At 37.2% G+C, this 27,607-nt stretch overlaps 4 protein-coding genes and 1 non-coding gene across 6 annotated transcripts; 4 read left to right on the top strand and 1 right to left on the bottom strand.

Annotated features, from left to right (window-relative positions):
- The first annotated feature begins 7,851 nt into the window (after positions 1-7,851).
- LOC121742587 (phosphoglycerate kinase, cytosolic) lies at positions 7,852-10,585 on the top strand. Its single transcript, XM_042135773.1, has 7 exons — positions 7,852-7,955; positions 8,061-8,270; positions 8,740-8,817; positions 8,909-9,169; positions 9,427-9,744; positions 9,944-10,102; positions 10,216-10,585. The coding sequence occupies exons 2-7, from the start codon at positions 8,076-8,078 to the stop codon at positions 10,408-10,410; spliced, it is 1,206 nt and encodes a 401-aa protein (XP_041991707.1). The 5' UTR covers positions 7,852-7,955; positions 8,061-8,075; the 3' UTR covers positions 10,411-10,585.
- Positions 10,586-11,035: 450 nt separating this feature from the next.
- LOC121740873 (putative rRNA methylase YtqB) lies at positions 11,036-12,801 on the top strand. The gene is made up of 6 exons (XM_042133521.1): positions 11,036-11,239; positions 11,314-11,377; positions 11,448-11,640; positions 12,123-12,196; positions 12,287-12,442; positions 12,555-12,801. The coding sequence occupies exons 1-6, from the start codon at positions 11,077-11,079 to the stop codon at positions 12,676-12,678; spliced, it is 774 nt and encodes a 257-aa protein (XP_041989455.1). The 5' UTR covers positions 11,036-11,076; the 3' UTR covers positions 12,679-12,801.
- Positions 12,802-13,053: 252 nt separating this feature from the next.
- On the bottom strand, positions 13,054-13,126 carry TRNAR-CCG. The gene has a single exon. It is a non-coding gene; the product is annotated as a tRNA-Arg (tRNA).
- Positions 13,127-13,528: 402 nt separating this feature from the next.
- On the top strand, positions 13,529-18,802 carry LOC121742346 (proteasome subunit alpha type-2-A-like). 2 transcript variants are annotated; one of them, XM_042135461.1, is made up of 12 exons: positions 13,529-13,686; positions 13,943-14,022; positions 14,126-14,202; positions 14,557-14,621; positions 15,079-15,125; positions 15,614-15,689; positions 16,349-16,416; positions 17,233-17,302; positions 17,541-17,626; positions 18,071-18,133; positions 18,390-18,455; positions 18,541-18,802. In XM_042135461.1, the coding sequence occupies exons 2-12, from the start codon at positions 13,982-13,984 to the stop codon at positions 18,587-18,589; spliced, it is 708 nt and encodes a 235-aa protein (XP_041991395.1). In that variant the 5' UTR covers positions 13,529-13,686; positions 13,943-13,981; the 3' UTR covers positions 18,590-18,802. The 2 variants fall into 2 exon arrangements, with proteins under 2 accessions (XP_041991395.1, XP_041991396.1); XM_042135462.1 differs by lacking the exon at positions 13,529-13,686 and adding an exon at positions 13,706-13,724.
- Positions 18,803-25,353: 6,551 nt separating this feature from the next.
- On the top strand, positions 25,354-26,864 carry LOC121742673. Its single transcript, XM_042135878.1, has 2 exons — positions 25,354-25,792; positions 26,252-26,864. Exons 1-2 carry the CDS (start codon positions 25,610-25,612, stop codon positions 26,720-26,722), a joined length of 654 nt encoding a protein of 217 aa, XP_041991812.1. The 5' UTR covers positions 25,354-25,609; the 3' UTR covers positions 26,723-26,864.
- Positions 26,865-27,607: the final 743 nt, after the last annotated feature.

Genomic DNA, 27,607 nt, shown 5'->3' with positions numbered 1-27,607 from the left:
ATTTTGTTATCTATTCCAAAAATGGGAAAAACGCCAACCACATTGGCGTTTCTATTAGTAAAAACGCCAACCTCATTGGCGTTTATCTTCGCGTCGTATTGGAGGTGTATTTTCGCCAAATACAGCGGCGGGAAAAAACGCCAATGAAGTTGGCGTGTTTTAAGGTAAAACGCCAATGTAGTTGGCGTGTTTAATTAATAAAAACGCCACTGAGGTTGGCGTGTTATGCTTAAAAACGCCAATGTGAGCGGCGTGTTTCTGTTGAACCATATCCTTATCAGATCTCCCCCAACATCGCGACCCTAAACACTTTCCCTCCCCAAAACGCGAAAACCCTTCCCAAACGCATAAAAACCTTTCGCTCGGGTCGACCCGGTGGTGGATTTAAGCGTGGATATTTTGAATTTGGCTAATTCTTTCAACCATTAGTCCTTCTAATCGGTTAGTATATCAAATTTTAGACTCATTCTTCTAAACATTAGTCTTCCAATATTTGATTGATTGTTGTGATAATATATATTGTAGTGTAATTAATATAATAGTTTGACCAATTATTATGGGTACACTAATATTTTGATGGATTATTATGATAGTATATATTTTAATGGAAATATTTTGACCAATTGTTATGCTATTATATGTTATAGTATATTTTATGGATTGTTATGATAATACATATTGTAGTGTATTTAATAGAATTATTTTGTCAATTTTTTGGCTGACTCTACATAATGATGAATGTAAAAATAATACATATTTATTTGTGTTTTACATTATTGCAGATAGTATGACGTGGTGTGTCAATTTATATTGGGGTGGAAAGATAATTCCCGGAGCAGTTATTTCGTATGATCCTCCTTTTGCTAAAGGATTCATTATGTTGGATGAAACAATTTCGTACGATGACCTTGTGGAAAAAATTTGTGAAAGGATGGGGATAAGCATATATGAAAACAATATTCAAATAATATGGAAACGTACTATATGCTTTGGATCCGGAGTCACGTTTATAGGTGTTCAACTAGAAGAAGTATGCATGCAACTAATGTTTAGTGAGAGTATGGTTATTGGAGGTGTAATTGAATTATATGTTGAGTATTCGGCAATTACTCAACATCATAGTCATCATATCATAAGTTATGATGCTGGTACGTCAACGAGAGCCCAAGAACCATATTTTGCTGCAACACAAGATTTTGATGTTGGTACGTCTACGAGAGCCGAAGAACCATATTTAGCTGCAACACAAGATTTTGAAGCTGGAGGCGTGCATTTAGGGGATCGTGACAATTGTGATGTGGTGGAGGACATAATAGGTCCTGATAAAGCCGACTTTCTTGATCCACAATCACCTTATAATTCTGAAGATTCCGACACGGTTAGTACAGACTCAGATGGTGATCCGTCGGATGATGAACAATTTGTTGCTTCAAGACCATCCATTCCACTTGGAGAAACAGCAGTTGGAGAAACATCAGTTGGTGGAAGGGCAGTTGGAGGAAGAGTAGTTCCACAGTTCCCACAGCCTGGAATCAACTACTTTCGCACCTTACCAGGTCCATATGATAGTTTTGATCCCAAAAACTTTGAGCGTGATGATCCCAGTGTGCATTATTGGAGTGAAAAGGATCCTACCAATGTCGGTTTGCATACTAAATTTAGAACGAAGTTGGAATTGAAGGCAGCTGTGACTCATTGGCATTTGGAAAAAATCCGACAATATACAGTTGTTGAAAGTAAAGGAAAGAGATGGCATGCAGTTTGTAAGTGGCCACAGGGAAATCCGAAAGATAAGTCCTTACCGCCATGTTTGTGGGAGTGCCGAGCAACACTGAGGAAGCATGATGAACACTGGCAAATTAGAGTGTTCAGCACTGCTCATACTTGCATGGGGGATCGTAACTATAATGGCCACGCTAATCTTTCGTCGGGTATGATAGCGTTGAGTGTTCGCCATCAGATAGAAAACGATCCTTGCTACAAGGTAAAAGCAATTGTGGCGGATATTGAAAATAGATTTCATGTCAAAGTTAGTTACAAGAAAGCATGGTATGCTCGGAGGACAGCGATTGAGCTTGTATACGGTGGATGGGAGTGGTCGTTCAAAGTTTTACCAGCTTATTTGAATGAAGTGCAAAGACAAAATCCTGGCACAATTGTGGAATGGATGCACGATGACATATTAAGCAATGGTATGAACAAGGTATTCAAGTACGTATTCTGGGCTTTTGGACCAGCTGTGGAGGCTTTTCAACTATGCAAACCAGTTTTAACGGTCGATGGAACTCATCTACGTGGACGATGTCGAGGTAAAATTCTTATTGCCGTTGGATTTGATGCTAATAAGAAATGTTTGCCTGTTGCATATGCCATTGTTGATGAGGAAACCAAAGAAAGTTGGAATTGGTTTATGGAACGCATTAGACTTCATGTAGCAAAGCATGAAATATGTGTCATATCTGATAGGCATGTGGGAATCATAGATGCAATGAATTCTCCCATATGGAAAGAAGAACCCAATGTGGGTCATCACAGATTTTGCTTGGTACATGTTAGAAAGAATGTTTTGCAGAATCACAAAGGTATCATGGTCAAAAGACTTGTTTGGAAAATTGGTATTGCTACCAAGAAGCGCAAGTTTAAGATCAGACGTCGTTTACTTCGAAACGTCAACAACGAGGCTTTGCAGTACCTTGATGCCGTGGAGTTAGAAAAATGGAATCTGGCGTATGACAAACACAAAAGATGGGGTGAGGTTTCCACTAATATGGTGGAATCTTACAACAATGTGTTGAGAGGCGCAAGACAACTCCCAATTAAAGCTTGCATTGATATGATATTCTGGAGGACAATAGAATGGTTCAATGACCGGTCAATTGCATCAACACAGTGTGCCACACCACTTACCCCGTGGGCGCATGAAAAGGTGTGCAAAAATGATGCAAAAGGTCAATTGCATAATGTGAGAGCACCCAACACAATTGCAGGGCATTATGTGGTTCGAACAAAGCGTCGAATTGGTGGAAAGGGCGCTAATAAGTGGAAGGTAAAGTACTTGGACTCGCACTGCAAATGTCAAAAGTGGCAGATGTGGAGACTTCCATGTTCACATGCAGCGGCAGTTGCGCGTTTTAGAAACGACAACATGCTGTCGCTTGTTGATCCCGTATACCGCACAAGTGTTTGGGTACACCAATATTCTACGGTGTTTAATCCACCCAGACACCAAGATTATTGGGCCGTGCCTGAATGGACTTTGCAATGTTCACGAGCTCAGTTAATGCCTAAAAGTCGCGGTCGATACCGTACTACTAGGATTCCTAATCAGATGGATGTCCGTGAAGCTGACCAGCCACGAGCCCGACGCCGATGTAAACATTGCCGTCAACCAGGTCACGACAGGCGCAACTGCCCGAATGCTCATTCAAGGATGGATACTCAGTTGGTAGATGATGCCGCTGACGATTTTTTGCATCCACCTCCACCAAGGATGGATACTCAGTTGATAGATGATGCCGCTGACGATTCTTTGCCTCCACCTCCACCAAGATATGCAGTTCGAGGTCGTCATTCTGTCAGTCACACTGATGATGTCGATCACGATTTTATGCCTCCACCTCCACCAAGATCTGCAGTTCGAGGTCGTCACTCTGTCAGCCACACTGGTGGTACAGGCGAACACATCGGTCTCAGTGATGTCCCACATTCTCCACCTCGGTCTTCTGTGCGAGACGAATATTTTGGGGTTGATTTAGAGAATGTCGTTGTGCGAGAGACTCCTCCGTCTAGACTCTCAACCGCCAGAATCGGGAAGGGGATCCGTAGCTTTTTTACGCGGAAAAGGCGAGACAATTGAACGTATGCATTGTGTAATATTGGATTTCTGTATTTAGCAAGATTTGGACTAATGTATAGGGTAATATTTGTATGTACTTATATATTGAATAATGATGAAATGATTAAAAACTCTTAACTGTGGGAGCGTTTTTTTATAGGACACGCCGATGTGAGTGGCGTGTTTAAAGAGACGCCTACTTAATTGGCGTCTTTTCACTTTAAAACGCCAACGTGAATGGCGTGTTATTACTGAAACACGCCAACGGGACTGGCGTGTTTTTTCAGAATGTCCGCTTTCGGCGTAGAAAAAACGAGCAACGAAAAAACTAACTTAAAAACGCCAATGGCGTTGGCGTTTTTAAATAACACGCCAACGGGAATGGCGTCTTATTAAAAACGCCAACGGGAATGGCGTGTTTGTTCAGAATGTCCGCATTCGTCGTAGACAAAACGGGCAAAATATAAACTAACTTAAAAACGCCAATAGCGTTGGCGTTTTTAAATAACACGCCAACGGGAATGGCGTCTTATTAAAAACGCCAACGGGAATGGCGTGTTTGTTCAGAATGTCCGCATTCGTTGTAGAAAAAACGGGCAAAATATAAACTAACTTAAAAACGCCAATAGCATTGGCGTTTTTCACAAAGACTTACATTCACAAAAACGCCAATATCTCTTTATTTGCCTGTTTTCATTTTCATTTCTACTAGGAAATAATAATTCAGACATCCAAATACTTAATCATAAAGACTTAAAATCAATGAGTTCAAATCAAATGAAAAAACATCAATATCAAATTACAGTAATATCAAGAGTTCAAATTAGTTCAATCGTCACGACGTTTCCGCATAAACAGACGCCGTATCCCCTTCCCAATAGTAGATGTAGATCTAGGGATCCTTGAGGGAGGAGTATCTTGAACAACAGCGTTCTCAAGATCCTCCTGCACAGACGACCGCGGTGGAGAAGCGGGGACATCACTGAGGCCAATATCTTCTCCGGTACCACCGGTATGGCTAATAGAATGACGGCCTCGAAGTGCAGAGCTCGGTGGAGGTGGGTCCTCAAAATCGTCATCGGAGTCGTGTACGAACTGAGATGACGACTCTCCGCGGACGGTTTTCTGCTTGGTTCGTCGTTTTGCCTTTTGCCTTATGGGTACGTCCACGTCCATTGCAGAGCGCTGCGAAGGAGGGTAGTCCATCAGCTGAGGCTCCCCGGATATCTGCAGTCCTTCTTCAACCATCCTCGAAATGGTTTCCATATCCGGACAGAAATGTCCTGTCGCAGCTCGGCCACTTAGATAGTGACGTATTTTGTGAAGCGTCTCCACCTACAATTTTTCAAAGTTAAGTACATATCATAATATGAATTTGAATAAGTAATCAGGGTTTAGTTAAGTATAAATAATGTACCGTAAAGTTATGAGAAGATGCGGTTTCGTGGAATCCCTCTTCAGCATGCACGCCGGGTTTGGTTAAATACACCACAGTGATCTGGCGAAACCAATTCATATATTCTTCCGTTGCAACAGGCTCAGTACTGTCCTCCAGATCAGTCCATATCGTAAAGTGTCTGTTGTCCCACTCCTGTATATAATTGGCGTGCCATTGAACCCAATTCCGACCAGCTTTTCCACGGCGATCCTGTTTCAAAAAATCAGAACCGTGGAACCGGGGGAGATCCGGGATATACGGTTGGACAATCCCGAATTGGCGCAACACTCGGTGTGGCAGGTGTGGCTCAGCCAGATTCCAACAAATAAGCGTTGTGATCGACATCCATATAGGACGACCGGCATCACAACTTTCCGGCAACTCCCGGTGGAGATAAGGCCTCCAAATAAACTACATGTGATACAAATTTTTCAAAATAATTTCCATAAAAACAAAAAACAAAAAACCAAAAACATTTTATAAATATATGAAGTACCTAATTAGGATGCATCATGGAGAACTGATCTCGGAAATTTTCAACACAATGTCCGGGTGCTTTTACATATGACGCCGGGCCATTCCATCTAAAAAATTTAAATTATGAGCGAAGAACACGAAAATTGATGAACATTAAGTTTAAAAACGCAATTAATGAACAACTTACGCGCTTGCACATGGTAGATAGTCTGTATGCACGGGATCTAGCATCCTCGGTCTAATATTTGGGATTCTCTCCCAAGCCCAAAGTTGTAATAGAGTTAAGGCTCCCCCTACATCCGTCCTCTGACCAACGGCCGCTTCACACAAATTGTGGTACAAGCAAGCAAGCGTCGCCCCACCCCAGCTATATGTAGAACACCGTTCTATATCCATGAAAAAGTGTAGGTAGAAGAACGGAATTTTATTTCCGGTGGCGTTGGGGATCATCAGACCACCAAGTAATAGCAGACAATAGATACGAGCCCGCTGAGCATATATGTAGTGTTCGTGGTCATTAGACAGCTCAATCCTCAATTGGCGCGATAAGCTCGTCTGCTTAAAAGCCATTTCCTTCAACTCGGATGCTTCCGGTATGAATCCTAGAAAATCCATACACCTGTCCGTCCAATATCCCGCGTCCGTCGGGGGGATGTAAGTTGTCAGAGCCTCTCCATCAACTTTCAGGCCCCATAAGACCTCCACGTCTTCCAGTGTCACAGTCGCTTCACCGACTGGAAAGTGAAACGTGTGAGTCTCTGGCCTCCAACGTTCAATCAGAGCTGTGATAAGATGGTGGTCAATTTCTTTTGGTTTACCACACCTTAACATACCCCCAAACCCCATCTGGTCCACTATTGTCAAGACATGTTGCTGGATGGGAACATCCCAAATTTTTCCTTCAAATCGTCGGCAGCGTACATCTTCGGATGGAACTCCTGCCCATATGTTGTTAGAGACGTGTTGTCTCTGAAAATATAATACAGATGGATCCGCAGGACCACATGCAAGCCGACGACGAGAGGTTGAAGATGATGCCATAATTTACCTACATAATTCAAATTCAACAATAACCAACCATAACATTTAATCCAATTTCATAAACCAAATTCAACAATAACCAACCATAAACCATTTCAATAATTAGATACAATTTAATCCAATATCACAAAATTGAACACCAACATCAAATAAGCAAGTTACACAACATTGCACATTCAAAATCATAAACCAATTCACCTACACAAAATTAACAATTTCAATTAACAATTCGCCCAACCTACCAATTTCAATTTTGCCTAACCTAAACAAATTTAACAATCTAAACTAATCAACCAAAACCCACATAAATCAAAACAATTTGCCCAATTTTTTAGCTATAAAAACCCTAGGGTTTAGGCTTATAATCAAATTTATACACAAATTAACTTAAACCCAACACAATCCAACATAATAATCAACAATAATATCATTCAACCAATCCAAAATGCATAATATTTCTACTCAATTCACAACCCATTACAAACCCTAGCTATCCACCAATTACTATAATTATGTAAAAGGTAAGCATACTAACCGAATAAAATAGATGAATTTGGGGGAGAATAGCACCGATTGATGAATGTAGGCCGAAATCACGGAGAGAAGGCGCGCAGCTGGAGAAATCGCGAAGGCTGTGTGTTGTGAGGTTTTCGCGATTTGGGGGAGGAACGCCTGGTATATCAGTCTGATTAAACACGCCACTCAGAATGGCGTTTTTCATGATTAAGTAAATACGCCACTCCGGTTGGCGTCTTTTACAAAACGTCAATATGTTCGGCGTTTCAACAAAGAAAACACGCCATTTACAAATGCGTTTTTTTATTTATACACGCCAACCAAGTTGGCGTGTTTAATCGTAATTACAATCCGAGAGCATACACCCAAAATACGGCACAAGTATAAAACGCCATCATCGTTGGCGTATTTACCTTAAAACACGCCAATGACGTTGGCGTATTTACTAATAAAAACGCCAATGTGGTTGGCGTTTTTCCCATTTGTGGAATAGATAACAAAATGGGTACATTTACGTAATATTTAGTGTAAACTCCCCCATAAACCCGATTTTCCCTCAACTTTACATTATAAAACTACCAACCCCACTCGATTCATCCAACTGGTGACTGATCTCTCTGCATCGATACATTCATCGATTTTATCAACGTATGCTCGATCTCTCTTATCTTCGCCCATATATCCACATTCGCTTCGGATCTATATGTTTATAATGTTACCTGATTCTTCTTTGTTCGGCTGGTTTTTGTTCAGGATTTTGATCTGAAAATGGCGACGAAGAAGAGTGTGGGTACGCTGAAGGAAGCCGATCTAAAGAGCAAGAAAGTTCTGGTGAGAGCGGATCTGAACGTGCCGTTGGATGATAACTTCAACATTACCGATGATACCAGGATCAGAGCCGCTGTCCCTACCATCAAGTATTTAACGGGATATGGTGCTAAAATCATCCTCACTTCTCACCTTGTACGTATTCATTTTTCATATATTACTAAATCCTGGATTAAACTGGAAGCATTCGTATTTGTTTTATACATATTCTGCTAGAGGTTTCTTCTTTTCTGCGTTTATTTGAATTAATTTGTAGTATGACCGGGTGTTTACATTTCTATAAATTTCTAAACATGATGATTTGATGTTGGTAATGCTTTGGAGTGTGCGTATTGCTTGCTTAATTAATTGTGCTTTCTAGGTTGAAGGGATAAGTTAGGTAGTTATGAGTGCTCAATACTAGGGCTGTGTTAGATAAATTTGTTCTTCAATTCGTTTGGATATATGTTTATATCTACTTGTTTTTGTGCGCTAGTATCCAAGGTATCTTTACTGCGAACTAAATTAATTATGTGAGCTTGATGTTGTGATCTTAGTATTAAATCAACTGCCATGTATGATGTGTTACCTTGTTTAGTTATTAAAAAATCTGTTGGTTTTTCAGGGCCGTCCAAAAGGTGTCACACCAAAATACAGTTTAAAGCCTCTCGTTCCCAGACTATCTGAGCTTCTTGGAATCCAGGTTCTGAGTACAGCAATCACCTTTTCAATGTTGATCTATGTTACTTTGTCGGCCAAGTGTTTTGCTTATCTGAGTTATTTTGTGTTGGCAGGTCAAGATGGCTAATGACTGTATTGGTGAAGAAGTTCAGAAGCTGGTAGCTGAATTGCCGGATGGTGGTGTTCTTCTCCTGGAGAATGTTAGGTTTTACAAGGAAGAGGAGAAAAATGATCCCGAGTTTGCAAAAAAGCTTGCTTCTCTTGCAGATTTGTATGTTAATGATGCATTTGGAACTGCACACAGAGCTCATGCCTCAACAGAGGGAGTTACCAAGTACTTGAAGCCATCTGTTGCTGGATTCCTTATGCAGAAGGTCAGCTGACTAATCTTTCGTTGCGCTGCTAAACACCATATTATCCTTTTCTGCTTCGCAAAAGAATAAACCAATCCCGCATAGTCTATGTTGTAGTACTACTTTTTAAAGCTACTGCATGATAAAAACGCTGTTGGTTTCAAGTTTTCAATCTTAGATGGCTGGTTCACCATTTTTTTGTTTTGTCAACACTGCAATACACGTTTGTATCAATGAACTTGCATTCTGAAATAATGTTTCTATTTAATGCATCTCAGGAACTTGATTATTTAGTTGGAGCGGTGTCCAATCCAAAGAAGCCTTTTGCTGCCATTGTGGGTGGCTCAAAGGTCTCATCCAAAATTGGTGTTATTGAATCACTTTTGTCCAAGGTCGATGTCCTGATTCTCGGTGGTGGTATGATCTTCACTTTCTACAAAGCCCAAGGACTTGCGGTGGGATCCTCACTTGTGGAGGCCGACAAGCTTGATCTTGCAACTTCTCTCATGGAGAAGGCTAAGGCTAAAGGAGTATCCCTTTTGCTGCCTTCTGATGTAGTTATTGCTGACAAATTTGCTGCTGATGCAAATAGCAAGGTATGCAGTTTTTGCCAAAGTGGTAAATACAAGCTCAGCTATAGTTTGGTAATATATGTACTGAATTGTCTTAAGTTTAATCAAGGGTGATTATTTCATTGGCTTTACTTTGATGAACAAAATAGAAACAACTGAAGCACCTTTGCTGCTATCTGTGTGGTTTTTCATCATAAAAATTAATTGCTGCATTTACCTTCAGACTGTTCCAGCATCTGCCATTCCCGATGGATGGATGGGATTAGATATTGGACCAGATTCGATTAAATCATTTGGTGAAGCTCTTGATTCTACCAAGACAATCATCTGGAATGGCCCAATGGGTGTTTTTGAATTCGACAAGTTTGCAGCAGGAACAGAGGTATTGATTAAGTACTATTAAATTGCGATATCTTCATGTTTACATTTATGCCTAGTATAAATTTGCTGGACAAGACTTTAAAGTAAAGATAATTTGCAATGTTTCCTGTTCAGGCTATCGCAAAGAAGCTGGCGGAACTGAGTGGAAAGGGAGTGACAACAATCATAGGAGGCGGTGACTCAGTTGCTGCAGTCGAGAAGGTTGGACTCGCAGAGAAGATGAGCCATATCTCAACCGGAGGTGGTGCGAGCTTGGAACTTCTTGAGGGAAAGACACTACCTGGAGTCCTTGCCCTTAATGATGCATAAGCTATCTTGTTTCGTCGTCTCAAAATGCCCTTTTAGTTGGCGTGTCTGGTTTTCTGCGAAAAACACATTGCTGAGATGTTAGAGTTGGTCTTGTAGAGTGGTAGGCCGAAAACGCGAATAATCATCACCAATATATTTCGGTGCAATAACGTATGTTTTTCATCTTCTTTTTTTACTTATGAAGAGCTGTTGCATTTTTTCACCCAAGTAAGAAACCACGATGGATGAACTAATAAGGTTGAATAAAGATTACTAAAGCCTGTGTTTGGATGCTCAGTTCTCACTTGTCAACATGATTAAATGTTTAGCAGGTGGGAATATCCAATACTTGCAAATGATAGTAAAAAGTAGTATGATTTGTTATCCACAGTTGAATCGCCTGGGTTTAATTCAAATCTTGACATAGAGAGATTGCCGCACATCATCATGTCATGAGCCCAAAAGAAAACAAGAAAAAACTGTCTATCTTTATTGAAAAATCAATTGATATTTTAGATATATTTCCATAAAAATTTTAGAAAATATATCAATGTAGATAAAAATTCATACTTCTATCATTTTATCCAATTTTTTCAAATAAAAAGTTGTATACATGAACTCGTGTAAGGAGAGGGCATATTTTTGCTCAAGACTAATGTTGAAAGCGGAAGCGTTAAACATGTTGAAATGGTGCCCAAATTCATACCCTTCAGCGACCCCAAAATTACTCAACTGCACAACAATCTCAAACTCTTCCGCTCCACCCACTCGTCCTTACGCTCATTCTCAGCACAATCATCAATCTCGACGCACGACGATGTTCAAGTTCCCTCTTCCTCCCCCTTCACAGGTCCCTCTCGATTGCTCCAATACGGCTTCGATTTTCCCTTGTCTTTGGCTTAATTTATCGCATTATATTATTAGGGTTGGATGAGACGATGACGGGATTCATATTCGGGAAGAAGAAGGCAACTGAAGTTGCTCACGCGTAGGTACTTCTTCTCCGGCTGCAAATGTTGTTTTTATTTAGTAAGCGTTTTCACCAGTGGTTGCATTAGGGTTTGGAACAATGTTGTCCGGAAAGGGGATCTGGTGGTCGACGCCACTTGTGGCATTGGTCACGACACAGTGGCTATGGCGAGATTAGTTGCAGAGGATGCCGGCAGAGGCTGCGTCTTTGCAATGGACCTTCAGAAATCTGCTTTAGAAAGCACTTCATCTTTGCTCGATCAATCACTCACTCCTCATCAGGTCATATTCTCTTGTTGCTTTAATTTTATAGCATCATGTATTGACTCTAAATCATAAGTCTGTTCGGTTTGCAAGATTATATCTCGGGATTATATATGTATTGTGTTTGGTTTATGGGATTGAATCTCACAACTTATATTAGATGGATAATCACGTGATAATTAGTCATAAATCACTCTATACAACTAAAATAATCTCACAACTCAATCCTAGATGGATTATCATATGATAATTAGTCATGGCAAATGAACGTCACCTTAGTTTTACCTTGAGGCTGCTCTTGGTATCATTTCTGAATCTCGAGCACTCATCCTTACTGATTCTGCTCGAGTTGGTTGGTAACAAATATTGTGGGTTAGCTGTTTATTGTCACTGTAAGTAGAAGGTTCGTGCTGCTTGGTTCTTGTTTGTGTTGCTTACCAGCCGAATTTCTGCATCTGTCTAAACTGATAGCTGTTGCTTCCTTAATTTTGGGGATGCAGAGAGGACTCGTTGAGCTTTATGCTATGTGCCACACTAAAATGGAAGATCTTGTTCCTAGTGGTGCTTCTGTTAGGTACTGTATTGTAACACTATGAAGTGCACAAGTGGTTTGTTTGAGTATCAGTTCAAAGAAACTGTATTGTTGTTGCAATGTTTTGTGTAGGTTAGTCGCGTTCAATTTGGGGTACCTACCAGGAGGTGACAAAAAGATCAAAACGGAGTCAGAAACAACGCTACTTGCATTAGAAGCTGCCAAGAAAATCCTTGCGCGAGGAGGTCTAATAAGTATACTGGCTTATGTTGGGCATTTTGGTGGAAGGTAGGATAAAGCTTGTGATTAATTCATTAAAATATGTGATGGAACTGTGGTGATCTAGTGATTGATGCTTTTGCTAGTTTGATAACTTAAGGTGTTTGTGTTTCATTTGAAGGGAGGAGTTCGAGAAGGTAAGGTCCTTCGCAGCTGAATTACCTGTTGATAATTGGGTGTGCTGCACACTCCAAATGTTAAACCGGCCATCGGCTCCTGTACTGGTCTTATTATCTAAGAAATGATTCGGACATGTCCTTTGTCTATGGCAGCGAGTGCATTTAGTTTGTTTAGAAATTCTCTTGATCTGTACTCGTGAGTTGTGTTAAGATACAGATTGATAATGTAAACTTAAAAATTTGTGGTTACATGATGACATGCAATAAGAGCTTATTTAGTACTTGTACTACACAAAGTTTCAGGTATAAAACAAACTAGAAAGATCAGATATCTGTCGAATTTGTCTAGAACCTAGAGGTATAAACTTAGAATTAAAAAGACAATGAGAAAAAGCAGACATGATTGGTGATGAGAGTACTGAAAATGGCGCAATATTATGGTTTATGAAAACATATTCAATAAAAAAAATGAAAAAATTGCAACTAAATTTTGAAAAACTACGACCGCGATGGGACTCGAACCCACAATCTCCCGCTCCGGAGGCGAGCGCCTTATCCATTAGGCCACGCGGTCGTTGTTGTTTGAACGTCTCGTGAAATTTAACTTATAACATTAAATAAACATTGTTTCTTTTAGCTAGAATAAATTACTACAGCATAAGAAGTATAATAAATTTAGATGTAGTTTCGTGTTATCTTTCTTTAGAAAAATTAGATGTCATACTGCCCAGATATTTAAATTCATCTTCACCAAGTTGAACATTATTTTGATTAATTACAGTATAAGATCAAGCTGAACTTGTTAGTTAACCAGAGGTCCAGAACATATGTACACAAAATTTGAATTTTGATTAATTTCACAGTGCAAATAAATCTAATGTTTCGTTATGGTTTTGATCATATATGTAGTAATTTAAATTTCAGTAACAAGAATGGTTTTATTGGAGAAAGTCGAATAAATTAAATTTTGATCTGATCCGGGTCAGGTGGGCTTTGGACGGGCACGGGCCTTTGCTGGCGTCAAAGCCCCCAAGTTCGTTAAATATTCAGAATCAGCTTCGTCTCCACCAAGAAACCACGCATTCCCTGCTCCGGCAATTCACACTAGTGCATTTCAGGGAGCTCATTTTACAAGTAATTCTGGAATATTTCGTGTCTCTCTCTTTTTGAAAGCAAGTCGTTTCTATCAATTTTGCTCGTACTTGATGTAGATCACAACCCTATGCTTTATATCTATCTCCTGAAAAATCTATCTCTACCTTTTTTGCGGTCGAATTTTCATTGTCCAAGTTGGATTTCTACGCTCCTTTAGGGCATTAAGTTTCAATTGTGATTAATCTCTTACTTTCACAGTGCGAGAGTGCTTATCTTGGTTTAATTAATTATGCAGTTCGCTCGTCAGGATTAGTAAAATTGTGTTGAGAAATCAATGGGTGATAGTCAGTACTCTTTCTCCCTCACCACTTTCAGGTATGTATTACCGGCTGCACTGATGTTTTTTTGCTAACCTATTTTTTTTAAATGGTGGCGTCTGTTGATTACAATGTCTTATTACTCATTTCCATTTTTGCAGCCCTTCTGGAAAACTTGTTCAAATCGAACATGCTCTGACTGCAGTTGGATCTGGGCAAACATCCTTGGGAATTAAAGGTGAATTTTTGCTCTGTGCCCCTGCTCACAGTTACATCGTTTTTTAGCGCTGATCCTCTCTCACAAAACTGCCTAAATGATGATTTGGCTTATGCATATGTTGATAAATGATGCAAACTACAACTGCAGAAGCTTTTGATTTGTAATGAATATGAATGAGCTATAGTCAGAAGCTTTTTAAAAAGGGTTATCATTGTTTATGGTCTTGTTGAGTACACTGAAGGTTATACAATTACATTCTCTGTTCCAAGTAGTTAACCTTTTCTTGCCTTCTACACACTCTCACAAAACAAAAAAGAGATGTATCAATTGTTTTTTCAAGAAACTGAGAATGCTTATATCGTGTGGTTGCAGCTGCTAATGGCGTTGTTATTGCAACTGAGAAGAAACTGCCATCGATTTTGGTTGATGAAACATCTGTAAGTTTTACATGCTCTTACAATGGCATTTCAACTTCATTCCTATCCAATTCAACTCGTTATTCCTTTTCAAAGTTGAAATGGATGCTATTCTTTTCCTGATAAATTGAAGTGCTTATAGTGCATAAACAGCTAATATTAAGTATCATGCTTCCCATAGGGTGTAAGTTTTTAATTTTGCCTGAATGATAGTATCTTTTTGCTTAATTGTAATTGTAAATTTAATACGAGTTTGGTTTGACAATATTTATGCTAACTTTTTTATAAACATTCCGTAAAGAATCCAGATATTCTGTATGGTGCTTAATGCTTTGTATATAAACATAATTATGGAATTGCATTCAATTAGCTGTTTTGAGGGCATTGATTACTTTTCAACTTGAATTTAAATTTGTATACAGCTGTTAATTATGTTGATGGGCATCCTTTGTTCTGAAGGTTTATCTGCTTCTTTCAGGTGCAGAAAATTCAGAGTTTGACTCCAAACATTGGAGTTGTATACAGGTTGGTATTGTTATTGGCATACTGTTGTAGCTCCACAATCCCTTGCTTTATTTTGATGGAACTTGGTGAAATCAAAGCATGTCATGCAAAGAGAATGATCATCAAGAGGCCACTGATGATATAATTGTATACTACTATTAAATTATTAATGTGTCCTGGTATTCTTGTTGACTGCAACTATCCGATTGCTTGTGTGCTGGAAAAGAGTGACCACTCTTTGGCATTTCAAAGTATGAAAGAAACTTCCGATAAGGTTGGAATGTTCGAAATGGTCAAGGGCATTTCAAGAAAATTATTTGCTTTTGTGAACTGATAGTTCACAAAACGAGTTATGTTTATCCTTCTCTGTTGAGTTATGTTTAACTCAAAACGACATCTAATATATTCTTCTTGAGCTTCCATCTTTATAAACAGAGGCATTATTATTTTCAGGAATTTTCATTGTTGAGGGTTTTCTGATAGCTTGATAAACATTCTCTTTTGTGCAGTGGCATGGGCCCCGATTCTCGAGTTTTGGTTCGAAAAAGTAGAAAACAGGCCGAGCAATATTATCGGCTCTATAAAGTATGTATCCATGCCCACTGATGTTTCTGTTATCCGATAACAATATTATTTGCATGCGGCCTTTTCTTTTCTGGAAATATCTTAATAAGAAATCATCATGGACTGGAGTACGCCTTGTAATATTTCAACTGAAATCTGTAAGCACATATCGTGATAAGAACTTTCAAATTCTTTACACAGTGAAAGCAGTCAATTACACATTGCAAGACATATCTGGCTGAGCAAATATCGGCAAATCTTATTACTGAATTAATATTTCTATATCTGTTTAGGTTTTATATCCTTTAGTTGTGGGAGGTTGTGTGAACAACTGAACATGTAGGAAGTCTTTGTTAGTCAGTTTAAATCCTTTAACTTAAGTGTAGATCAACTATCCCTGGGATTCCATTTTACATCTGTAATAATAAAATGAACGAGAAAGGCTAGAGGGCTAGGGACATTTTACAATAAAAGTTGCACTTTACTTCTTGAGGTGCCCTATGGTTCCTACTTTTTTGTTTTCAAAATAAAGTTATCTTACACATGATATCCCATAGGTAGTGCTAAGTTTCTAACTAACAGCTAACTGTATGCTATGTATATATCCATTTATATGTCCTCTGCAGACATAATTATAGCAATCTATGCTGACAATCAGTCATCTGCCAAATATATTATAGGAACCAATTCCGGTGACTCAGTTGGTGAGGGAAACTGCTACTGTTATGCAGGAATTCACTCAGTCAGGGTATACTCATTACTTTATTGCGCTCCTGTTCTGAAAAAGCAAGGGCCATTTATTTATTTTTGGTGGCTTTTCTTCTTTTTGCTACAACTGCTTTTGATCTCATATTAGTAAACTAGATCTGTCTGATAAAGTGTAATTAAATTAATTCTTTTCTTAATTTTATTATGTCTGTTGCTACTCACTAGGCAGTTAATTATGATCACCCGCCACTTCTTTTCATAATTTATTACTGTTCCATTCTTCAGGCTGTTTCATTTTCCCAAGAATTGCTGGCATCAGTAGTTTAATGTTTGTTTCTACATTTTGTTGTCCAGTCAGTATATTCTGCAAGTTATCTATATTTTGCATGGTTGGCCTCCAGATAATCAAGGAATTAGTTCCAATTAGGCTTGTGCCGAGTCTCTGATTAATTTGTACTTATCAAAAATACCTTCATAAAAACCTTTATATGTTCCTGAAATTCTATTCTACTTTTAGCACATAATATCAAATCTTAAAAGTGAGTGTTCCGATTGACCCTTTAGCACTGTGGACATGCGGTAAAACTACTTTGAATAGAAGTTTTTCTAGTAGATGGAAGTAGTTTTTGCTCTGCATTTCCATGTGCAAATCAGGTGAAACATTAAAAACTGGAGGTGAAGACTGATGAGTTAAATTGACAGATCCATCCTAAACAGTGTTTACCTATGTCTATGTTTCCTTACTCTTTAGATTCTCCTGAATTAATGTGTCTGAAGCTGAACTAAAGTTCTTTAGTTCTTGCTTACTATTAACATTTATCCTACTAATCTAAAAACTCTCTGGATTTTCTGATAGTGGTGTGAGGCCCTTTGGTGTATCACTTTTGGTTGCTGGATATGATGACAAGGGTCCCCAGCTATATCAGGTATACGAAGCACTAATTATACATTACTTTCCCCTTATCTGTTTCCTCTTAAATGTACTGTGGGTGTGCATGCTGTTCTACACACATACTTATATGTTGCTATAATTTGATTGCCTCATTTTGTAATCCCACTTGCATGATACACAAATAATTCATGAATGAGTAACATTTTCTTGTTTTGCAGCAATTGACCAAATCAAAGCATCTACTTACTGAGATTTTAATTTTTCTTCTATAGGTTGATCCTTCAGGTTCATACTTCTCTTGGAAAGCTTCAGCCATGGGAAAGAATGTTTCTAATGCAAAGGCATTTCTGGAGAAGAGGTGATTTATTTTTACATTTTTTTGGGGTGGGGGGAGGGGGTGTCTTGACTTTTCTTAAACAAGGAGGATTATGCATAACTGCTCAAGCAGTTTTTTTCTAAGTCATGGGAAGAGCTAAATGAAATCTTAAATCTCATAATAAGTTCCTTGGATAATACGTGCAATGACTATGTAAGCACGTTTTTATGGGTAGCCTACAGTAGCATATGTAGACATGTCTAACATAGATGGCTTCTTTCTTTGAGTTGCATGATTTTCAACTAGATCGGGCTACACTATCTATTTCATGTTACCTTAGCCCATTTAGAGAAGCATGCTGCACTCTACATATTTTTGAGTGGATTAAACTTTTTTGTACTATTGCAATTACTCTTGTACCCATCTAATTCTTTGACTGCTCCTTGATTCCAAATTTTAGTAATTTACCTGTGGAATTCTTTGCAGATATACCGAGGGGGTGGAACTTGATGATGCTGTTCATACAGCAATTTTGACTTTGAAGGAGGGGTAAGCGCCTGTTTTCTCTCTCTTAGAAATTGGTCTGTATGTGAAAACTCTCTCTATTTCTCTTTTGTTGGGGAAGGTTTGAATATATATCTATTTTTCAACGTCTCTTGAGGGAAAAATCAAATGATTTTTTGCATGTTTTTCTCAATATCATCTAGAAGAAGCAGGTTCAGGTGCCACGGTTTATAATTGCTCAGAGTTATGTAACATGGTGTGGTAATTGATATTAATAATTGTTGACACCTTGGACTTCCAGATTCGAAGGGCAAATTACTGGCAAAAATATTGAGATTGGCGTGATTGGCAGCGACAGAATATTCAGGTGAGTGTTGTCTGTCTATGAAGTTTCTGGAAATTACATGCACAAGGGAGTGTGAGATGTTTTTTTGTCAAAATTTGTTGTGCAGGGTTTTGAGCTCATCTGAAGTGGAGGATTACTTGCAAGAGGTGGAATAGTCGAGTTCCATCTCTCGACTATTACAATTATCCTGCTGTATTGGCCTGAAAAAACTTCACTTCTCTTTCCTTTCTCTAGTATTGTACTATTTCAGCAAAAGATTTTAGAGATTTGTAAATTTTTATTGGCTTGTAATCTCGCTTTACTCTGATAATGTATGTATTTTTCACAGTATCATTATCATGTCAGGTCTCTAGATTCTCTGGTTAAAATGCGGAAACTCCAATAATTATGCCGCCCGCCCTAACTCTTTGACCAGTTTTACTCGATACAATTCATTACCCAGTTATGCACATATTGTGGTTCTGGTTCTGGTTCTGGTTCTAATTTCAGACCCGACCCGCTCCGCTCAGACCCAAGACTCGACTAGTTCAGCCAGAGTGAGTCACTCATTAACCAGTCTGACCCTGCCCGGTCAAGATTTTTAAAAAAAGATATTATTAAATCATTCTCCTCTAACCTCTTTCTTGTTTTTTGTTTCTCTTTTTAGTAAATCATTTTCCTCTATCCCAACTTTTACATATATTAGTCGATTTTTCGTTTAGGTCTCGTCCCTCTCGTCGGATACTGGATCTCAATTTATTTACGTAGACTCTGCAAACAAAATTAAAGAGGCTGCTTCCACAAACCAGAATGGATATTATTCGTTTATTTTTCATCCGACTAAGCAGGCGAAATCCTTCGCTATCTAAATAGAGTGGAACAGTACAAGTAGCTCTTGTAGCTCAGTTGGTTAGAGCACCAGTTTAGTAAGCGGGAGGTCTTGAGTTCAGCGCAGCATAAGGCAGATAGATATTCAATGTCACGATAATCTAGATTCCAGATCGCATTTTTGTCTCTGGAATCAGTTTCAACTCATCATTCCATGGCTATTATGATTGTGATTTTGATAGCTAAACCATGAAGATGCTCCAAGTTTAGATCAAAATCTGCTTCAGCCTGAGGGGAATCTTCAAAGCCTCCTCCCAATGGCGAATCCGAACATGGAACTACTTGAACTAACATTAGCTTACATTGACATAAATGAGCTTCTTACATAAGCATCCCACTCGACTCCAGTAAACAATATATGCGCTCGCAGAGGCATTCCATACTTTAGAAGGTAACCCGGCTATGTCAAGATCGTAGAACATTGATCAAGGTTAATCATTTCTCCAGCATGCTAATATGAAAAATCGTACAAGCTTCTTGTGTCATGCATCGTAATTGAACATTCCCAGTTACATATGCCATTGCCAACCTGCGTCCTTCACTAATTCAAAAAGGCAACAAATACAGTCCCCATAAAAGAACAAGAACCAAAACAAACATTGAAGCCGCAGTGAGCACTTTTGTAGGCATGCTCGAAAATGCAAGTGCAAGACTGAACATGACTTGTGAGTGTTGGAAGATATATAGCTTATCGTCATACATGTCAGGAACATGCTTAACACGATGAGAGTTGAGTCACAAACACTAAATTTATATTAATTACCACGTTACTTTTTGATGTTCCACTTATGTGATGTCCGTGGTGCCGTTGCAATTCCATCGTAGTATTTATTGGGTTCGACTTCCATCCTGCCACAAATTCCTTACACAGACTCCGTGCAGCAAAATTAATTATTTAACTTATGAAGAAAGACAAAAAAAAATTGTGACTATCATCTTTGGATTTACCCATCGCTGAAGATTGATCGATTTCCCTCTCAAATGGAATGAGACCTAATGCAATATTGCAAATCCGGTTTTTTGGAGAATCAAAAATAAAATAAAATAGTTATTTGGACTGGGTTTGGGCCATTGGGTCCAAATTTAGAGTAGTCCATACTTTATGCTCAGATCCAGTATTATGCATGTTATTTTATCTCTAATTTACTAATTATAAACTAATGCAAATAAATTGTGAATATTTGATCAATACTGGGAGTGCACATAATAAGTGAACACTAATCTAGTATTACTATTAATCTCCAAACAGTAATATCTGTTCCTTTTTGTCAAAAGATTAATACGTTAGGTATTACTATTAATATTGGAAAAGTAAAAAAAATATACTTGTTGACTAATGAGCAACAACTTCAATTTACTTTTGATAAGAGTACATAATACTTTAATGTTTCATTTCAATAACATCATTTCATCAAATTACAAAGGATGATAAGGAAAAAAATTAGGTACAATATCTAAAACAGGTAGTTAGGGAGTATATGAAAAAGAGGGAAATGCAATATCAAAGACTAAAACAGGTAGTTAGCCAAGCAGAGTAGACTGCAAGTAATTTAGAATTAGATTGTGGTGGAATGGTTTTTTTTGTTGCTTCTTTTCTTCACATTCTTGATTTCACTGACAAGATTCCATCTTGGAGCACCTCATTATCATCACCATGACCATCCCAGGTTGTTAGACTAGACCTAGGACTGATATACACTCCCTATATCTTCAAACAATAAATAATCTCTTTTTGCCATTTTAATTCATCTCATAAAATGAGTACATTTTCATTTTTGATAAGTTATTTTTTTCTTTGAGATGGACTACATTCTCCCCTAATAATATATTACTATCATTTATTTCATTTAATCTCTCATCCTTCGCTCTTCTTTTTTAAAAAAATATTTGGCTATCGGTTACCCTGTAGGAATTGTCATATACTATTAAGTTACATCTTCGTCTAAACATTATCGACAAACTCATGCATCAATCTAGTGAGCCTTGTTATAGTTTATCTGCAAATTAATACCCCCTCCGTCCCACAAGAATATGCGCTCTTTCCTTTTTAGTCCGTCCCACAAGAATATGCACTTTCTAATTTTGAAAACTCTTCTCTCTAATAGGGCAGGATCCATTCTCCACTAACAATACTTTAGTTACGTTTTCTCTCTACTTCTCTCTTACTTTACCAATTTTACATTAAAACTCGTGTCGAACACAAAGTGCATATTCTATGGGGACGGAGAGGGAGTAGCAAATTTAACATAATTGTTGCTAGATATGATTAATTTCTGATAATTAAGTAATAATTGAAAATTTTATCAAAAGTTAGAGTATAAACTGATCTTTTCTTCTAAGTTTAGGTACTAAATTAACCTTTTGTAAGAGTAGAATAACTCCAACAGAGCATTTATAATTTTGAAAGGCATTGTATGTCCTTCTTGAGCTAAATGGTAGACTGTTCATTAAATATGTGGTTAGGTTGGGACAAAAACATTTGGACACACTCAATATTATAGCTGCAATAATGAATATAAAGTCGAGTAGTCAATTAGTTTCTAATTAGACCCACAACAAAAAACACATACACATACATATATGCTTGTCAGTTGTCAGTTTGAGTATTGTGAGATTTTCTGTATTCCATCAATAAATGAGGACCAGGGAATTCGAATATATTAGTATCATCTACTACCCCCTTTTCAATTTGATTCAAATGAATTTAATTACGTATTTTGCCATACAACTAACCACATCTATCCATACAACTCATCACCTGGAAAATATATAAATAAAATTCATTAATAATTATTTTCTGGATATTTGTTTGATAACTCCAACATAAAAACAATAATGATTCTCGTTGCAATTTCGTGATAAGATTGAAGAATCCAATCTCTTAATTTCAAACCGTTTACGAGGGCCCACTTTGTAACAGATATTGGGCCTTTTGGGCCTATTGAGTCTTGTTTTTTCTGCTTTGGTTGGATGAGGAGTTTGTCAAATTATTACTATGTTATACATAACCTATAATATTTGTCACAAATTACAGTTCTTATACGAGATTTAAAAAGTAGTGTTTAGTTAGTTAAGTGAAGAAGAAAAAAATAAAACACTGGCATAAAGTAAGAAATATTAAAAATATTAGATTTTTGTTAATAAATATAACTGATTTAACTTGGAACTGTCCAAAAAGAAATATTACCAGACATTTAAAATTACATTAATAGAGTGTTTAATCTGTTATGAACGAATAAAACAATGCTTACAGCTACCGAAACATGGCCCAATTTATTAAACCTAATTTATTGATATTGAATAGGGCAAAATCATTTTTAAGAGAGGAAATTGTGGCTATTAAAGGGAGTTACCAATTGCCAAACTACTATTAATGAAAATTAAAAGATCAGTATATAAATGACTTTACTCAGAAAAGGAGTTGTCATTTTTATTGGTATAAAAAGTCTGATTTAATATCGTGTGTAGTACTAATTTTGATTAATTAGTCAATAAATGGGATGTTTGCTTTCGGAAGTAGGCAAAGGCGCAAAGCCAAACCTCATTAATTTGTGCGTGTTTATTGTTTTTGTTAACTTCTAATTTCTATGTATGAATAGTTATAAACAAATAATAAATCAGTCAACCAAATCGTGCATTGGTATAGTAGAATGCAAAGTTCAAACATCTTTTTATTTGATTTTGTAAATGGCAATGATCTCGTACAGCCTAATTATAAATTGTATTGAATGTATCTATGTGCATTAAGTCTATCATTTTTAAATTATCTATTCAAATCCTTTTATTTAACATTATCTACGTCAATTGAGTAAAAAATATTACTACTATAAAATTAAATACCATTTCTATCGAGTACTATAGATTGTAAATTGGGTGTCCTTTAGTTGCTTATTGTTTTGCTAGTTTGGATAGCTTTTGTATTTAAATTTACCACTTTGTGAACTTATACTCACTATTTTAAAAGAAAATAAATTAAGGCAGCTTAAATATCTTAATTTTTATTAGTACAAAAATTATAATACACGTTATTCATGGTCTCATACCCACATCAGTATGATCTAGTCGCATGACTCACATCAATATGATCTAGTCGCGTGACAGTATTGATCAAACATAATTCCAATATGCATCTCCTACTAAAATTTTGTTACTATAAATCAAATTGTATGTTATTCGTTAAAAATTATAATATGTGTGATTCTTAGTAACATTATAATATGTGTCGCTACAAATCAAATTCCAACAGCATCTCCTTATCAAGATTTATTTCATTTGTGTTTTTTCATAATATGTGTAGTTCTTATAAAGTTTCATAATATGTGTAGTTCTTATATGGTATCTGCTCCTATTAGCTCAATGTCAACGTGTGTATCTTACAAAATAATGCTTTTAATTTTTTCATATATATCTTACACATACTGATATTATATATTATACATATGATTTTGGTTATAAAATAAAATGTGGATATATGTGGGCTGTATAGATTTTTTGTAAAGATAAATATTTAGCATCATGACAGATCGATATGTTCAGTATTTAACAAAGTAAAGGTACCAATTGGGGTAAAAAGGAAATCCATTTTTGGAATTAATATGGTTTTAGGAAGCACCTTCCATTACTCTTTGTCAAGCCATATTTGACTAAGAAAAGCCATACAATTAAATCATTTCAATACTCGAAACTAGTAATTTGGTCCATGCTCTATCCTATCCTCCCACGACTCCTCATCATTCAAGCGCCACCACATATATAATCCGACCACATATTCAATAGCATTACTTATTTTAATTTTTTCACCAATATCACCCAAATTATACCTATATCACAAACTATTTTGCATTATCAGTTTTTTCGCATAAACCGCGGCATTGATATTTGACTTCAATTGGATACTAAAAAAATACTAGTAATACATTATACATTTATACTAACATGATACGTACTCTCTCTGTCCCATTAGAAATGAAACGTTTTCCTTTTTGGTCCGTCCCAATAAAAATGAAACGTTTCTAAAAATAGAAACAATACTCTCTCTACCTTTTCTTCTCTCTTACTTTACTCTCTTTTCATTAACTCACAAAATAAGACTACATAAAATCCTGTGCCGGAAAGCAAATGTTGCATATTTAATGGGACGGATGGAGTATAATGTATGTATGATGGATTTATTATTGCTACATGTAAGGTTACTCATCTAACCGGATCGACAGGTAAATCATGGCCCAGCGAATTAAAATAAATTCAATTGTATGACAATGAATATGATAAACTAAATCTTTTAGTTAATGAAATCCGACTAGAAGGTAAAAACTAAAAAGTAAAAACACATTTTTTTCTTATCAATCACTCCTGTTTTTCAATAAAATGACTTTGTATGCAAGTTTTAATGCGTATTTAATTTAAATTCATATTAGTACTACAATTTGAATAAACGATACTAAGTACCTTCGTCTATTTACGAGCATGCACTAACTGATATGCACCTTCTAGTTATTCATCTCATTATCCATCTCTCGCACGCAACTCTCAATTACTCATATTCAAGTTGTTTCCACTTGTTGACTTTAAAAACATTCAACAAATTTTAACAGCAATTTAGGCCCTCAAGATTAAAATTCTGGCTCCGCCACTGAAACCTACAACAAAGTTGGAAAACAACCAGTTGCTCCGTAAAGCCACCCGTCTCGATTGTGAGCCATCGATAGATAAAAGACAGAAGCTGCAACAGGATGGCATCCGCGTCGCGAGCCAGAGGCCACGAATCAAGACCCTGTTTTGCGTATGGAAGTATAAAAGCTATAGTCACAAATTGAGTGGTGAGGTGAGGTAGGGTTACCAAGTTACAGCCCTTCAATTGCAAATTGAATTTGGGAGTACAAAATAGAAATTGATGGAGCCAAACAGGGCTCAACTAAAGTCTGGTATTCAATAAATAGAGAAAACAAAAGGTGATTAATGCGGCATTAAAAATCATAAACGCAAATGGATACAAAATAGAGAAGAAAAAAGCAGTCATTAATTGCTTATCCAAGGTAAGGAAGCCAAAAGGTCTTTGTATTGTGCCTAGCATTAATTCACAGCTGTCTTTTTGTGTTCCTCTTCTCTCTCTGCATTTATTGCTCCCCTCAAGAATCTCTACTCTAAATCAAGATCACATTCAATTCTGCATTATGACAATTTAATTAATTATAGGTGGTGATTTTGGTTGTTATACTTATAGCGTGACAATCTCATTTCACCCAAACATTTTCATTCCCCCCTCTCTCTCTCTTGCCTTTTTCCTGCAATTCTGCTCCCAAGTCTAGATGGCTGCTGATGTCAGTTCATTGGTCAGATTGATCAACGGCGGCGATGCTGCTGCTGATTCCCCCAAACCCACGGCTCCGATCACCCGCGACTTGCTCGCCGGATGTACAACCCTTGATTCCAAGGAATTGGACCTCGACTTGCAAGTCCCCTGCGGCTGGGAGAAGCGCCTCGACCTTAAGGTACAATCTCTCTATGCTTAATTTTTCTTTTTTTTTTCTTTATTGATTGATAATTGATTTTCTTTTCCGATGTTTTTATTTTACCGTACTCGATTTTTATTTTGTGGTGGATGGAGAATGGCGTGATTTTGTTTTCTACAGTATTATCTTGATTTTGCATTTTGAAGAGTAATTACGGTATGTGAAATTAATTGGGGTATTTAATGGATTTAATTATGCTGAATTTATTTATCATCCCCCGTTTATTTCACTCCGCGTGATTTTAAAAGGTGTTAATGGTGGAAATATGTTCCGTTATTTTTCTTGGGATTGTGGAGCCATGATTAAATCTCATACATATTCATTAAAGTGCAATTACTATACACTAATTCACGTATTCATTTGTATCATCATCAGCATCATCATCATTAATCACGTAGCTAATTCAATTAATTGATCAATTTTGTGGTTAATTTCCAGTCAGGAAAAGTGTATCTGCAGATATGCAATCCCTCAAACTCATCATCATCATCAACAGCAGGAAACAAGGCATTTCAAGACCTCAACTTCCCTCCGTCATCGAAGAAGAAGAAGACGCTGAACCTCTTCGATGACGAGGGGCTGGACTTGAAGCTCGTGTCCCTCTCGTCGCCATCATCGTCCCCATACCAGAGCGTATGCACCCTGGATAAGGTCAAGTCGGCCCTCGAGAGGGCGGAAAAGGAGACGGTGAGGAAGCGCTCAATATCAATGTCCAAGTCATCGAACTCATCATCTAGCGATCTCGATCAGGAGGAGAGGTCGTCCTCGTCCTTTGCAGCCGGCTGCCCTACGTGTCTCCTCTACATACTCATCTCGAGCAACAATCCGAAATGCCCTCGGTGTAACTCGAATGTGCCGTTGCCTCTCGCTGCCAAGAAGCCTAGAATTGATCTCAACATATCCATTTGAGATAAATAGAGAGCCATATTTCATATTTCTTGGCTCCCATTTTTTGTAAAGATAGAGAAATACGTTTATTTTTCATAAGCTTTTAAAAAATTGGTATATAAACGTTTTACATGTAGCTAAATATATGATCAAGTTCAATGCACACTCTCTTTTTTTTTATCTACATTTACAATACTTTGTTTGTTTGATTGTAAGAAAAGGAAAAGAATAAAGCTATGCGGCCACATTATGACCAGCCATAAATTAATTAATAACAAAAAAAATTATTTTTTTTTAAATTTTTAGTTTAATACTACTTGATTTACTTTATATTATCTTCATTATATGTTGTTCAACATGTTAGTGTTGCTCTTTCGTAATTTTTGCTCAACTTGTTACTACTGTCATTTCTTGATTGTTGCTCAACGTATACAGTAATTCGTGGTATTAATGTGTTTTACGTAATGGAATTCAAACATAAGTATCAACTCACAAGTTCATTCACACACACATATAAGTTTATATCGGTAATTCTAATTTTTTTATACATGTAAATGGACTAAATTAACTCTTTATGGCCGGCCACATTATGGCCATTTAGCATCGCTCAAAGGAAAATGTATTGTTTGGGCGTCAAAGAGAGGTGTAAATGCGCATTAAAGATGGAAATTAAGGCATCATGTAATTGATTAATACACCTAACAAATAATAAATGATAAATGATAATTATATCTTCCTACCATCTTTGAATACACACACCTACTTTGTCATAAGAGCTCTTGTCAGCAAAAATTTTAATCGCAGTTAAAGCCCTTTTGAGTTGAATGTGCTTTGTAGTTGGATTTGGAGATAGATTTTAAGTTCCCCAGCTGTGTGAAGAGAAGCAATTCATTTTCTTCTGTCTCA

This window comes from Salvia splendens, chromosome 7 (genome assembly GCF_004379255.2).
Source record: "Salvia splendens isolate huo1 chromosome 7, SspV2, whole genome shotgun sequence".
In the NCBI taxonomy this organism is placed as follows: Eukaryota; Viridiplantae; Streptophyta; class Magnoliopsida; order Lamiales; family Lamiaceae; genus Salvia; species Salvia splendens.
Note: the sequence above shows the minus strand (reverse complement) of the source record. Positions and strands in the feature narration are given on the sequence as shown.